This window comes from Branchiostoma floridae, chromosome 5 (genome assembly GCF_000003815.2).
Source record: "Branchiostoma floridae strain S238N-H82 chromosome 5, Bfl_VNyyK, whole genome shotgun sequence".
Lineage (NCBI taxonomy): Eukaryota > Metazoa > Chordata > Leptocardii > Amphioxiformes > Branchiostomatidae > Branchiostoma > Branchiostoma floridae.
Genome location: NC_049983.1, coordinates 27,325,553 through 27,338,262, shown reverse-complemented (window position 1 = coordinate 27,338,262; position 12,710 = coordinate 27,325,553). Strand labels below are relative to the sequence as shown.

At 47.3% G+C, this 12,710-nt stretch overlaps 1 protein-coding gene across 1 annotated transcript in view; it reads right to left on the bottom strand.

Moving 5' to 3' along the window:
• Nucleotides 1-1,349: 1,349 nt before the first annotated feature.
• The window catches only part of LOC118416400 (lysine-specific demethylase 5A-like), a gene marked incomplete in the record, with an annotated part of 43,369 nt that continues 32,008 nt past the window's right edge, over nt 1,350-12,710 (bottom strand). Inside the window, 10 exon segments of the mRNA XM_035821497.1 lie at nt 1,350-3,404; nt 3,867-4,245; nt 4,669-4,883; nt 5,574-6,471; nt 6,814-6,984; nt 7,595-7,774; nt 8,690-8,752; nt 9,292-9,430; nt 10,533-10,741; nt 11,244-11,390. Coding sequence (XP_035677390.1) covers nt 2,890-3,404; nt 3,867-4,245; nt 4,669-4,883; nt 5,574-6,471; nt 6,814-6,984; nt 7,595-7,774; nt 8,690-8,752; nt 9,292-9,430; nt 10,533-10,741; nt 11,244-11,390 — 2,916 coding nt within the window.

Here is a 12,710-nt window from a genome sequence, read left to right as displayed (position 1 = left end):
CTATGCGAGCGTAACAAACTTTAAAACGGGATTCAGTTACTCGCCTCCAGAATAACTGCTGTCTGAGAAATAGTACAACCTTAGATGAGTGGGAGTTGGGCCACCTTTATAGGGCAGATGTTAGCCAGCTGGGAGGATCTTCATTTCGTCTTTTGTTCTGAAATCTACTTCAATAACGCCATGTTGATTTGATTTTATGTAACGTTATGACATCCTCTGGGAACCAATAAAACTGATGCGAGCGTGCGAAAAAAAAAATTTGACAAAAAAGTTGCCTTCATCATGAAATTTAGTGGTCAGGAAGGTTGAACAAATGAACACACAGAATATAGTACACCGAACGATAGATTTTTGTTATTTCATATCTTCTTTGACCTCGGAATATTCTATGACATTAGTATACGTTTTCCGCTATTTGTTGCTGCGATCCATGGCATCTGCAGTCAAACCTGTACTAGCGGCCACCTTTACATAGCAACCACCTTGCCATTGCGGTCACATTTTGTCGGTCCCTTGGATTTTTCACATTCCAAACCAATCGAACCAACCAGCAAATAGCGGCCACCTCTCCAACGTGGCCACGGCCACAAGATTTCCGATATTACTTGGTGAGAAAGATAAGTGGTTTCTGAAATCATGTGTAACTTATTGCTCGTGTTTCTTTTTTTGAGCAACATTTTCTCTATTCTCGAGCGGCCGCTATAGACAGGTTTGACTGTATTTGCTTATTTTGAAGCTGCTTTGCACGATTTAGCGTATGGTGGAAAACACTTCATTCTTGGAAACGGCCGAAAATTAATGCGCGGGCGTCATCCATATAATCAAATCAACAAGGTCTACGCCCCGGTGTGGTGGAGGGTCCTTACTGATCTGGACAACTTACAAATCTTAGTGTAGGTACCAATCTAGTACTTGTCGCCATAAATAGGAAATATTTACCCGTATATCTGACACCGGAACTCCCTATTAAATACCATCTTTATCATAATCGGTAGGAACCCTTACAAGTAACGTTACTCTTCAAAAGGTTGTACGGATAAGAGAACATCATCATCATCTTCGCCACATATCAGTTTCGCTTAAGAGAACATGACTAATGAAGATTGACATATTCATTCTAATCTTTTATCATTTATGTACTCCTCGACATTACTTTGTTTGACTTTCGTTATTTTTTGTATGGCTTATATTTTCATATGTTGCTATGTTCTGTTCTGTTCTATGTATGATAATGTTATTTTAAGTTGGGAGTTTTCCACCCCCCCCCTCCAAAAAAAAAAACGCCAACTAGCAAAGTGATAAATAAAAGGGGAAAAAGAGTTAATTACACAGTCAGACGAGCAGACAGGTGAATGTTCAGTGTTTTAATAATTACAATCTCCTCCCTGACATCTAACATTCTCCTGCACCAGAGTCAGGAAGGTCAGGGGAGGTCACGGGAGGATGCTGGCTGCAGAAGCTTGCCTTGTTGCCATGGTACCACGTGTTGAACTGGAGCAGCTTGTGTCGCTACATTGTATCATTACAAATGGCTACGTCGCTACACCTACTATGTATCCACTACATAAACTCTGGGCAGTGTGGCAGGCAACATCCAGCATGGGAACTACTGCAGAGGGGAGTCTTCAAGGCATGAGGGGCCGCCAGGAACGGGGGAGACTCTTCAGGGCTCTGAGAAGCAACGTTTCGCTGCTGTCTGTGCAGCAAGGGACATAGTAGGAAAATTGTACATCAGCCGTCAGAAGAAAAAAAAGAAATCTAAACCGAAACAAGTCTACTCTGTACATTCTTTTCTCCCGCTCGAACAAAAGTTTCTACATTCCTTCTAATGAGTAACATTGAAGCTACAGAATGTTTCTTGACCTTTTGGTACAACAAAAGTTCACTCTAAATTCTGATGTTTTCTATTTCAATGCTTTAGCAGAGGCTCCAATCTAACGAAGCACCCTGGACAAAAAATGAACATAACGTTTAAGACTATGAGGAAAAAAGCAACATTTGATGCTGTGCAGAAACAGTTGTAGAGAGGGACAGCATGGGACGACTTGCTACACTACAGAGCAGTAAGCATTGTGTCATCCAATTGTGAGTTTCATCTAAATGCTGCTTAATCTAAATTCAAAAAGTCATTTTTCTTACATCTACAGCACCAAGTTGAACCTCTACACTTCAAATCCTTTCTGGATGTGCAGTTAAAATGCACAATGCTGTATAGAATTTGTTTCCACAGGTGATTTCTGACCTAGCATACAAAACATCCATGTTTGGCTTACAAATGAGAGTTTGTACTTCTACTGTCTTTAAAACAAGACCCTGTGCTTCTAGTTCTATGATCTTTCTGAACTTAAAATGAACAGTGTTTCTAGTCCTAATACTGGCACCTTCAAGAACTCGAGTGATGGTTACAACATAATTTGACATTTCGACAACACTGGAAGATTCAGCAAAGGAATACTGGAGGTAGTTAGCTACATAATGATTCCATGACAGGTACATTGGGACAGGTGTAAATTACAGGTAGTGGGTGGAATGGGTGTGTACAATATTGCAGGGATTCTTCACGTAGAACATACACACAGAATACTGTACAGAAGATTCACCCCAAACCCCTTATTAAAGCACATCCTCCCATCTCTACAGACATGTGTACACAAACTCCTAAGATATGCAGCAGTTTCCCTTCGAAGGGTTCTCGGCAGTTTGGATCAACGTTTGGCTGTTACTTGGGCCACACTAGTCCATTATACACAAGGCTTGTGAAAATAAAGGCAGAAGGAAAATATACAGTCCATCCTAGTGGTGAAACTGATGTGTTGAGACAGACCTACACAGCTGACCTACGCCGCTTCTCTACAACAATACATAAGGGGGGTGAGTCTGGGTGTGCCGTCACGACACCTCCATCAGGGGAATTTGATTGGTTGAAGCCGCGACGACCGAGTCTTTGGCTAACAGTTCCACTAAACTCTGGGGCTGGTCCCCGTCCTCCGTCTCTGCCGTTTCCATGGTTTCCTCCACCACCACAGGCTCCTCTGCCTCCTCTGCCTCCTTGTTATCATCTTCGTTAGAGACTAACGTTTCCTCTGTCGTCGCCTCCATGTCCTGTGCGTCCGGCAGGGTTTCCGGAACAGTCTGTCTGACGGCAGCGTCCATGCTGCCACTTGTGGAGCTCGTGGTGCTGTTTTCCCTGCTGTAGCTGACCGACCTGGCCCGGGGGCTCGGAGCAGACGAGCTCGACTCCGTGTCTTTCCGCTTCTCGGCGCGCTTGGCGGCCTTCTGCTGCTTGAGCTTGCAGCAGCGACAGACGTACTCCTCATCGTCGGTGGGCTGGTGTTTCAAGCCGACACACACAAGATGGAACCACTCTTCGCACCGGTCACACTGCACCCAGTCTACCTCGTCACCTGTACAGGCAATAATCAATAATCAATGATCAATCAATCAATCCTCACACCTGTCGCACTGCACCCAGTCTACCTCGTCACCTGTACGGGCAATAATCAATAATCAATGATCAATCACTCCTCGCACCGAATCAATCAATCAATCACTCATTCAATCACTCACTCACTGAATCAATCAATTACACTTGGCATTCTGGACTCCTTCTGGTATACCTCCTCACCAGTAAAGACAACAAACCAATTATCAATCAACGAACAGATCACTGCTCACACCTATGGTTCTGAGCCCAGTCTACCTAGGTAAAAAGGCAATAATTGACCACCCGATCCCTCCATCACCCATGCAATAATCACACTGGTCCAGCCCTCCCAGAGAGACAAAACCAGCAATGGATAAATTTAGCATGCAGTTTCAGTGGTTAAAACGGATCTACACAGGGATGCTGTAAGCCAGGTGCTGACCTGTCGGTTGGAGGCAGCGCTTGGCTGCACAGTCCTGGTCATCATCATCATCCTCCTCCTCCTGGTGATCGCTGTCTCCATCTACGTTCACGATCATCTTCTCTTCCCGCTCCTTCTTCACCTGGACCTCCCGCTCCCGCATCGGGTCCTTGTTCTCCTTCTTCTTCATCACTTTCTTCTTCTTCTTCTCCAGAACTTCCGGAGGCTTGTTGTTCTCCACAACCTCCTTCTTGATCTTCATCTTCTTCTTCTTGGGCTTGTCCAGCTCCTCACCTGGCTTCTCCAGCTCGATGTTCTCCTCCTTCTTTCGCTTGATGATCTTCTTCTTCTCCTTGGGTTTGGGCTTGGCAGCGGTTGCCCGGGTAATGGTTTCATCCTCCTGGAGGCAACAAAAACAAGTCTGCTTTATGAATCCTACATCATCGGTGGTATAAGAGTTTTCACAACCCTGATAGTTAGATCTGTTGGTTGTGGAGACTCGTTATCAAGAAGATTTACAACCACAGTTGTCTACATCTGCAGTTTTTGTAACACTTTTTCGTTAAATCAGTATCAATCAAAAACATAGGATAAGATGCGAAAATGATGAATAGAAGAGTCCTCCAGTTGGTGCATGATGGGAGAGTGCTCCAGAAGAATGTGGAGTGCTCTGGAGGAAGGAAGAGTGCTCTGGAGGATAGAGGAGTGCTCACTTGGAAGTGCAGGATGGAGGAGTCCTCCTGTTTGGGCAGGCAGGCCTGCAGGATGGGTTTAAGGAAGGAGGAGTGCTCCGGAGGAAGAAGGAGTACTATGGAGTGCTCACCTGGAAGTGCAGTATAGAGGAGTCCTCCTGTTTAGGCAGGCAGGCCTGCAGGATGCGCCAGATGTGCTGGGTCTCGTCCAGCGACACCTCCAGCAGGTCTCCCTCCATCATGAGGTCCTCCAGCTGAGCCTTCGCCAGCTCAGACAGCTCCAGAACCGGGGGCTCGTCTGACCGAGGGACGTGCGCCGTCTTCCGAGGGTGCTTCCTTGGCGTTCCTGCAGGATAAAGTTAGCAACATGTTAGCTGCCATCAAGCACCCCATCTACGTGCAAGAACGTCTAATCCCAATAGGATGGGGAACAACAGACAATAAACTGGCTAGTGTCAGTGAGTGTGTGTGTGAGTGTTAGAATCTGGGAACAGTTTCATCAGGATAGCAAGTCAATGGGTAGCAAGGTTCTTTGGAAACCACCAAGTGTTTTATTCCAGACCAACGTTTTGATGACAGTCTGTTATTGTCAACCTTACTTTTGGGACTGCATTGCAAATACTGCAGTTACTACCCATCTATGTAAAACATCTGTTAGCAATGACACCTGATTCCAGTACGTAACAGAATTTCTCTGATCTGAGGAAGGGACTGAAAGTCAGCAAATATTGGTCTTAAATAAATCACTTGGTTGTATAGAAAGAACTGCATTATCCACAATGTTAGGATGTCTGAAAACATTGCTCAATGAAGACTTTGTGCTTCCTTGAGGTGGAAAAAAGTAGGGACACATTACTTCCCAGTCGAGCCTGTAACAAGTAAGGCTGTGTTAACACTGATGCTACCAATTCAGACAGTGGTCAGTTTGGTTACGTTCACAGCTGACACAAAAACAAAAAGTGCTCTAACGCTACACAAACGGAAGTGATGTTCACTGAGAACATGCCACTGCGCTGGAAGCAGAACAGTATCATACCAGGCTGTGCCTTGGATGCTGAGGAGTAGGCGTGCTCCGAGTTGAAGGATGATGACATTTCCTCCCGCTCTGATTGGCTGTCGTCGGACGCTGTCGCCGGGATCTGGCTGATAGCAGCGCCGGGCTGGGTCCCCGCTGTGTAGGCCGCTGCGGCCGCGCTCAGTGCCTGTGCAGCGCTGCCTCCACTCTGTAGAATAGCAGGCATGCCCGCGGCCGGGTTCACCGGGCTGACAGACGGGACCAGGGCGTCTGGCGACGTTCTCCCGTTCTCAGCGAAGGTCGATGACCCCGCAAAGGCGCTTTGCTGCACGCTCTGTATGTGCCCCTGCAGCTCCGGATTGTTCGCAGCCTTCTGCAGCTCGGCCGTGATGATTTTCTCCGTTTTCTCGCGAGCGGCCGCCTCCACGGCACGCTGGCTCAGGACAGACAGCTTCGCCAGAGCCCCCGATAGTTCGTCCGTCGCTAGTGCCTGTCTGGCCCGGTCCTGCCACGACATGGCCCGTTCCGTCAGGCACTGGAGGGCCTCGCCCTCGGGCAGCCTGACGGGCAGTTTCTGTAGCGACACGAGTAAGGACAGGATGGTTTCGAGTCTGGGCCGTCGCGACCTCATGCAGAGCGGGCACAGGAACTTGAGCTCCTTGGTGGCCTGGGCGGCCGCGAGCGGAGACATGTTCTTGTTCTTGCTGGCGATGGCTTTGGGCAGCGGCACGCAGGACGTGTGGAACAGGTCCTTACACAGCTCGCACTGCAGCATGTAACCCGATACCCCCTTCCGACACAGGCAGAACTTGTGCTCCGCACCCTCCTCGCAAACCTCCCGCTGTTTCTGCAGGTCCCGGGCTCGCAACTCCCGCATGGCTTCCACCTCCTTACGCTCAGACTCCTTAAACTGGGCAACCTGCAGGAGGGAACACACAAGCAGAGGGACACTTAGACATCTTTCAAGCTCTGTGGGTGGGTCAAAACAAACAAAAAGGGATGAATGTGGACAAAATCATACAAGAAATAAAGCACAACGGAAAACACAAAAGTTGGTGAAACATGAATAACTTAACTAACTAAGAAGCAACAATGTTTCAAAGCAAATGTAATTGTAAAAAAAAGGTCTACTTAAAGCCTACGGTTTTCATCTTTTGTTCAGACTAAGTTGTTAGTTTGGACATCTGAATGGGAAAGAACAAACTGTGCAAGTCCGTGTTAGTTAACAACAGAGTCAAGGATATGCAGAAATGATACTTACGATTTGTACGTTACTTACAATAGTGGCTGGGTCTCTGACCTCCTCCATTCTGAAGTCAAAGATGTTGGTATTCTCCTTTTCCTTCTCCTTCTCGGCACATGCCTCCTTGTTTTTCTTACGTCTTGTCTTGCTGCTGGTGTAGACACCAATGTCCACTCTTGGGGACAGAACCTATGGGAGACAAACAAAATAAAATGTATCACAGTTAGGTCAAACTGTACACTATTTTTCCACTGGCTGTTAGACGTTTTCTACAATTTACAAGCATCATCGAACAGTGATCAATAGCTCTACTTATGGTCCTCAAGACTGCAGCCCTTTCAGGCAGCATAAAAGAGACAAGTTTAGTGTTTTGAATTCCATAGCATGGAATCTTTAACAACACTGCCATGGAAGCTGTAAGGCTAACTTGCCAAAAGCAAAAAAGAAATCTTGCATGCATAAACACAGTTACAGACAGAAAGAAAACTACTCTTCTCTTAACATCACAAAACCCACACATTATAGAAAAGGTTTCATTTGTCTTCTACTGTCTCAGAAAAAGGAGACAAACCCAATATGTTAATAAAGACACGTAAAGATGAGCTGGCCTCCACCAGAGTGTACAGGGAATTTTTCTTAAGGAAGGTTTGTGCGGCGCGGTCCCTCAAGGATTTTGTAAAACCTTATAGTTATACAGTTCATTTCTCTTTATGGTACACAATCTACACTCTAATACGAAATGACATTCATCCTCTATTCTACTTAAGTAATTGAAAAAGACCAGTTAAGATGAGCTGACCTCCACGAGAGTGTAAGGAGAGTTTTTCTTGAGGAAGGTTCTTGCGGTGCGGTCCCTCCAGGAGCGCGCAGCTGCCACCTGGGACTCCACCTGCGGCAGTTGCTCCAGACGTACCGGGATGGGCCGACCCTTCATCACCAGAGACTCCAGGATGTCCAGGTAAGGGTAGTGCTCTGAGTTCTGGGGAGAAAATGGGACACTTTAGTTAAAACTTGGCAAAAATGGTAATATTGGGTTACAACTGGGGCAAAACTGGACAAATTGGGTTGAAAGTTGGGCAAAAAAGGGTATGCTTGGATAAAACACGGGCCAAGATGGACAAGTTTGGTAAGGTAGGCAAATTTTGCTCAAGCTGGGCAAATTTTGTTTAATAGGCAGGATGTCATGGTATAGTGCTACGAGGCTTGAAGCAAATTTGCTTAAAATGGGCAAAAATTGGGTCAAATTCGGTTAAAGCGGGATGAATATGGTCAATTTCGATTTAAAGTTGAAGGGGTCACCACCCAGTTGTCTAAAGATATAGAATAAACAAATAACTGGGCAGATAAGGCAACAATGAATATTTTGGGTGATACAGGTCAAAACCTTGACAAAATACTGGGTAAAACATGTCCATTCCATTCACAACAGTGCAGGTAGGGTCAAAACTAGCAAAACTGTGTTGATATCTTGAGAGGATAAAACTACACATACAGAGACTAGCGCAGCTGCTGAGCATAATGCAGTCTGTCCAATATTCTACAAGTATTATACTTTTCATCACTAGTCCTTCACATTCTAAAGCAATTCCTTTTTGTCAGCTTCTCAAACTTTTTATTATAGTTACTTTTAAAGGATATTTCCTCTATTCAATCACAGTATTTTAGAAATGTATGTATCACAGCATTACAATTTCTGTCCTAAGAAAAGCAATAAGATAATTATGATGTCCAAGTTTTGGACTGGTTTTCAAAAGTGACCAGGTTTGTAGTGAAGCATGCATGCTGGATAAGCCAGCTCACTCCAGCATGCATGGCTGCTATGGTGCACACACTTTCACTCTGCGTGCGTGACCTACGAACTATGCCCTAACCCGACCCATGCCCTGCGACCTACGTCATGTCTGGTGCCCTTTTCCCCAGCTGTAGCGACCCGGCCTTGTCGGGGGGTCACCGGACCCTAGAGGGAAGAAACGCAGCGTTAACATGAGTCAATTGTCAGGTCTTCTCTTCTTCTCGCCACCTCTCTCCCTACTTAGAACTCTTCAGGTGTTCTGTGTGAAATCTTGGCATTCTAGCTTCATGTGGTGGGGCACAGACTTCCTTCTAACAGTCTTTGGAGCCACTTGCATCCACAAATTTTGTCAACAGAAGTGAACAAATTCATTTTCTTCATTTTAAGAAAAACACTGTAATAATCCAATAGACTATGGTGCAGTCACATGCAAGAAAGTTTAAATTGGTTACCATGTATATAAGTTTGTAAATTTCAGTTGTGTAGGTGGCCAAGCATTTCTGCAGCAAATCTAAAATCTTTGGACATTTGGAATTTCTTCCTCTTGCTTCACAAAACATGTACATTACTTGCAATAAAAGGTTAGCTATATACAGCGTCCACTTTTCTTCATTAATTGATGAAGATGTAGAAAAGCGGGGATACTCTATCTGAAGCCTCACCAAAAGAAGCCAGACGAGCCAGACACAAGGAAACCTGCTCACCTGGATGGCGTCCACCTTGGCCGTCCACTCCTTGGCTTTCCTCAGAGCCTCCTTAAGTGCCAAGGTGTTGGGCAGGTAGGCTGGGATGGTCTTGGCCTCGTTGATGATGGCTTCTAGGGTGGCAATGACGTGCCGTGGTCTGTGGTATAAAAGATACAGGTTCAAATCAGGTCAGATATTTCTTGTACTTCTACCTCTTGTGGGGCCGCGTAGCACAGTGGTATTGTATTCGGCCCGTGATCGAGAGGTCGCCGGTTCGAATCCGCCTACCGTGTTGCCGGTCTTGTGCCCTTGGGAAAGGCACTTTACACGACTTTCCTCACTTTACTCAAGTGAAAAATGAGTCGTCCCTCGGATAGGACGTTAAATGGAGGTCCCGTGTATGGGGAGAGCCATACCCCATGCACGTTAAAGAACCCCCACACGTGCGATGGTGCGGTGTGCGTTGGTGCAAATCCTTCTGTCGGGAGTTGGTGATTCACTTCAAATCACCCGGATGGAGGCCTGGCGAACCTCTGTCTCGTATCAGCCACATGGTGAATTACATCATTCACCCGGACGGGAGACCTGGCGCATCCCCGTCTTGTAATTAGCCTACGAAAGGGTATGTCACCCCGTAAGGGGCGGTATAACCCCGTCGTGTGTAGACATGTGCGAACATGTCTACATTTGATCACGTCGACCGATGATGATGATGACTTCTACCTCACAGCACATCGCATCCTTAATGCTGTTTATTTGTTGAGAGGTAGTCTCTCACGCGCATACACCAACTCACACCATCTACACACACACACTTACACATACACATGCATGCACGCATGCCCACACACACACACACTGACACACACACACACACACAAACCGTGCTTGCAGGCATACCCTAGCCTTCTCCTCCCAGCGCTCACTGACCGTCAGCACAGACAGACAGACACACACACACACACACACACTAACCTTGCTTGCAGGCATATCCTGGCCTTCTCCTCCCAGCGCTCACTGACCGTCAGCACAGACAGACAGACACACACACACACACTAACCTGGCTTGCAGGCATATCCTGGCCTTCTCCTCCCAGCGCTCGCTGACCGTCAGCACAGATAGACAGACAGACACACACACACACACACACTAACCTGGCTTGCAGGCATATCCTGGCCTTCTCCTCCCAGCGCTCGCTGACCGTCAGCACAGACAGACAGACAGACACACACACACACACACACACACAAACACTAACCTGGCTTGCAGGCATATCCTGGCCTTCTCCTCCCAGCGCTCGCTGACCGTCAGCAGCTCCTGTAGCTCCGCCATGGCCTTCTCCACGGCGGGGTGCGGCGCCAGGCCCACGCCCGAGTCGATCAGCTTCCGCATGGCGTCCAGCGTCACCTGGGACGGCGTGCAGAGCGTCTCACGGACCTCGTCCAACCACCGAGCCTGCTGAAGCTCCTGCCAGGGGACAAATGATTACAGAAACACAAACTTAAAGCTGGTAAAATGTGCCATTTAACTAAGAGGACAACTTTTCCGCAGTTTTCTTGATGTTAACATACAAAAATACAGAAAAATGCTTATAGTTACCAAGAAGGATTGAATTGTAATTTGTTTCTCTGGTAAATGTAATGAAGCAGAACTTTCTTCAGGTCAAAAGTACAGCTGGAGCATTCTCACTAGAGAGATACAGGGAGCAACTGTAGTATTCTTGACGTTTATTGACATACAAACACACACAAAAAACGCTTCCAGTTTTCAAGAAGGATTGACTTGTAATTTGTTTCTCCAAAAAGTCTGTCTGACAAAGCAGCACTTTCTTCAGTCATGAAGTACACTAAGTCTTGGAGTGTCCTCACTGAAGAGCTTATAAAAATGCCTGCCAAGGTGAGGCGTCTCTGAAATACAGTGAGCCACTAATGTGAACCTTCGAACCAGAAATGCAGACACATAGACTGACCTGTTTGAGCTTGGGCATCTCTGGCAGCTCCACGTCCAGCCCCACCCCGATCTCCAGCAGCCGGTGAAGCTTCTCAGAGTTGGGCATCTCGTCCTGGAGGGCAGCCTGGGCTTCCTGTTGGAAGGACTCCACTCGGTTCAGCAGGTCCTGTGGGGTACAGATACATGTTAGACACACAGACAGACAGACACACTCACACACACACACACGTCCTGCAGCGCAGCCTGGGCCTCCTGCTGAAAGGACTCTACTCGGTTCAGCAGGTCCTGTAGGGTACAGACATACATGTTAGATACACAGACAGACACACACACACACACACACACACACACACACACATACACACACACACAGACACACATCCTGCAGCGCAGTCTGGGCCTCCTGCTGGAAGGACTCTTCTCGGTTCAGCAGGTCCTGTAGGTACACATACATGTTAGACACACAGACACACAGACAGACAGACACACACACACACACAGACACACACACATCCTGACGGGCTGCCTGGGCCTCCGGCTGGAAGGACTCCACTCGGTTCAGCAGGTCCTGTAGGGTACAGACATACGTTAGACGCACAAACACACACGTTAGCCATCTCTCACACACACAGACAGACACACACACACACACACACACACACACAAACATCCCATGTAGTTACCTGTATGCCTCCTGTATGATACAGGGCCGACCGTGTGTGTGTGTGTGTGCATGTGCGTGTGCGTGTGTGTATGATGTAGTTACCTGTATGATGTAGTTACCTGCTGATGTAGTTACCTGTATAAGCTCAGCCTCCTGTATGATACAGGGCAGACTCTGCACCTGCTCCATGTGTGTGTGTGTGTGTGGTGTGTGTGTGTGTGTGTGTGCGTGTGTGTGTGTGCGTGGTGTGTGTGTGTGTGTGTGTGTGCGCGTGTGTGGATGTGTGTGTGTGTGTGGACGTGTGGTGTGTGTGTGGTGTGTATGTGTGTGTGTGTGTGTGCGCGCGCGTGTGTGTATAGAGCCCCTATAGTTACCTGTATAAGCTCAGCCTCCTGTATGATACAGGGCAGACTCTGCACCTGCTCCATGTGTGTGTGTGTGTGTGTGTGTGTGGTGTGTGTGTGTGCGCGCGCGCGCGCGCGCGCGCGTGTGTGTATAGTTACCTGTATAAGCTCAGCCTCCTGTATAATACAGGGCAGACTCTGCACCTGCTCCATGTGTGTGTGTGTGTGTGTGTGTGTGTGTGTGTGTGTGTGTGTGTGTGCGTGTGTGTGTGTATAGAGCCCCTATAGTTACATGTATAAGCTCAGCCTCCTGTATGATACAGGGCAGACTCTGCACCTGCTCCATGTGTGTGTGTGTGTGTGTGTGTGTGTGTGTGTGTGTGTGTGTGTGTGTGTGTGCGTGCGTGCGTGCGTGCGTGCGTGTGCATGTGTATAGAGCCCCTATAGTTACCTGTATAAGCTCAGCCTCCTGTATGAT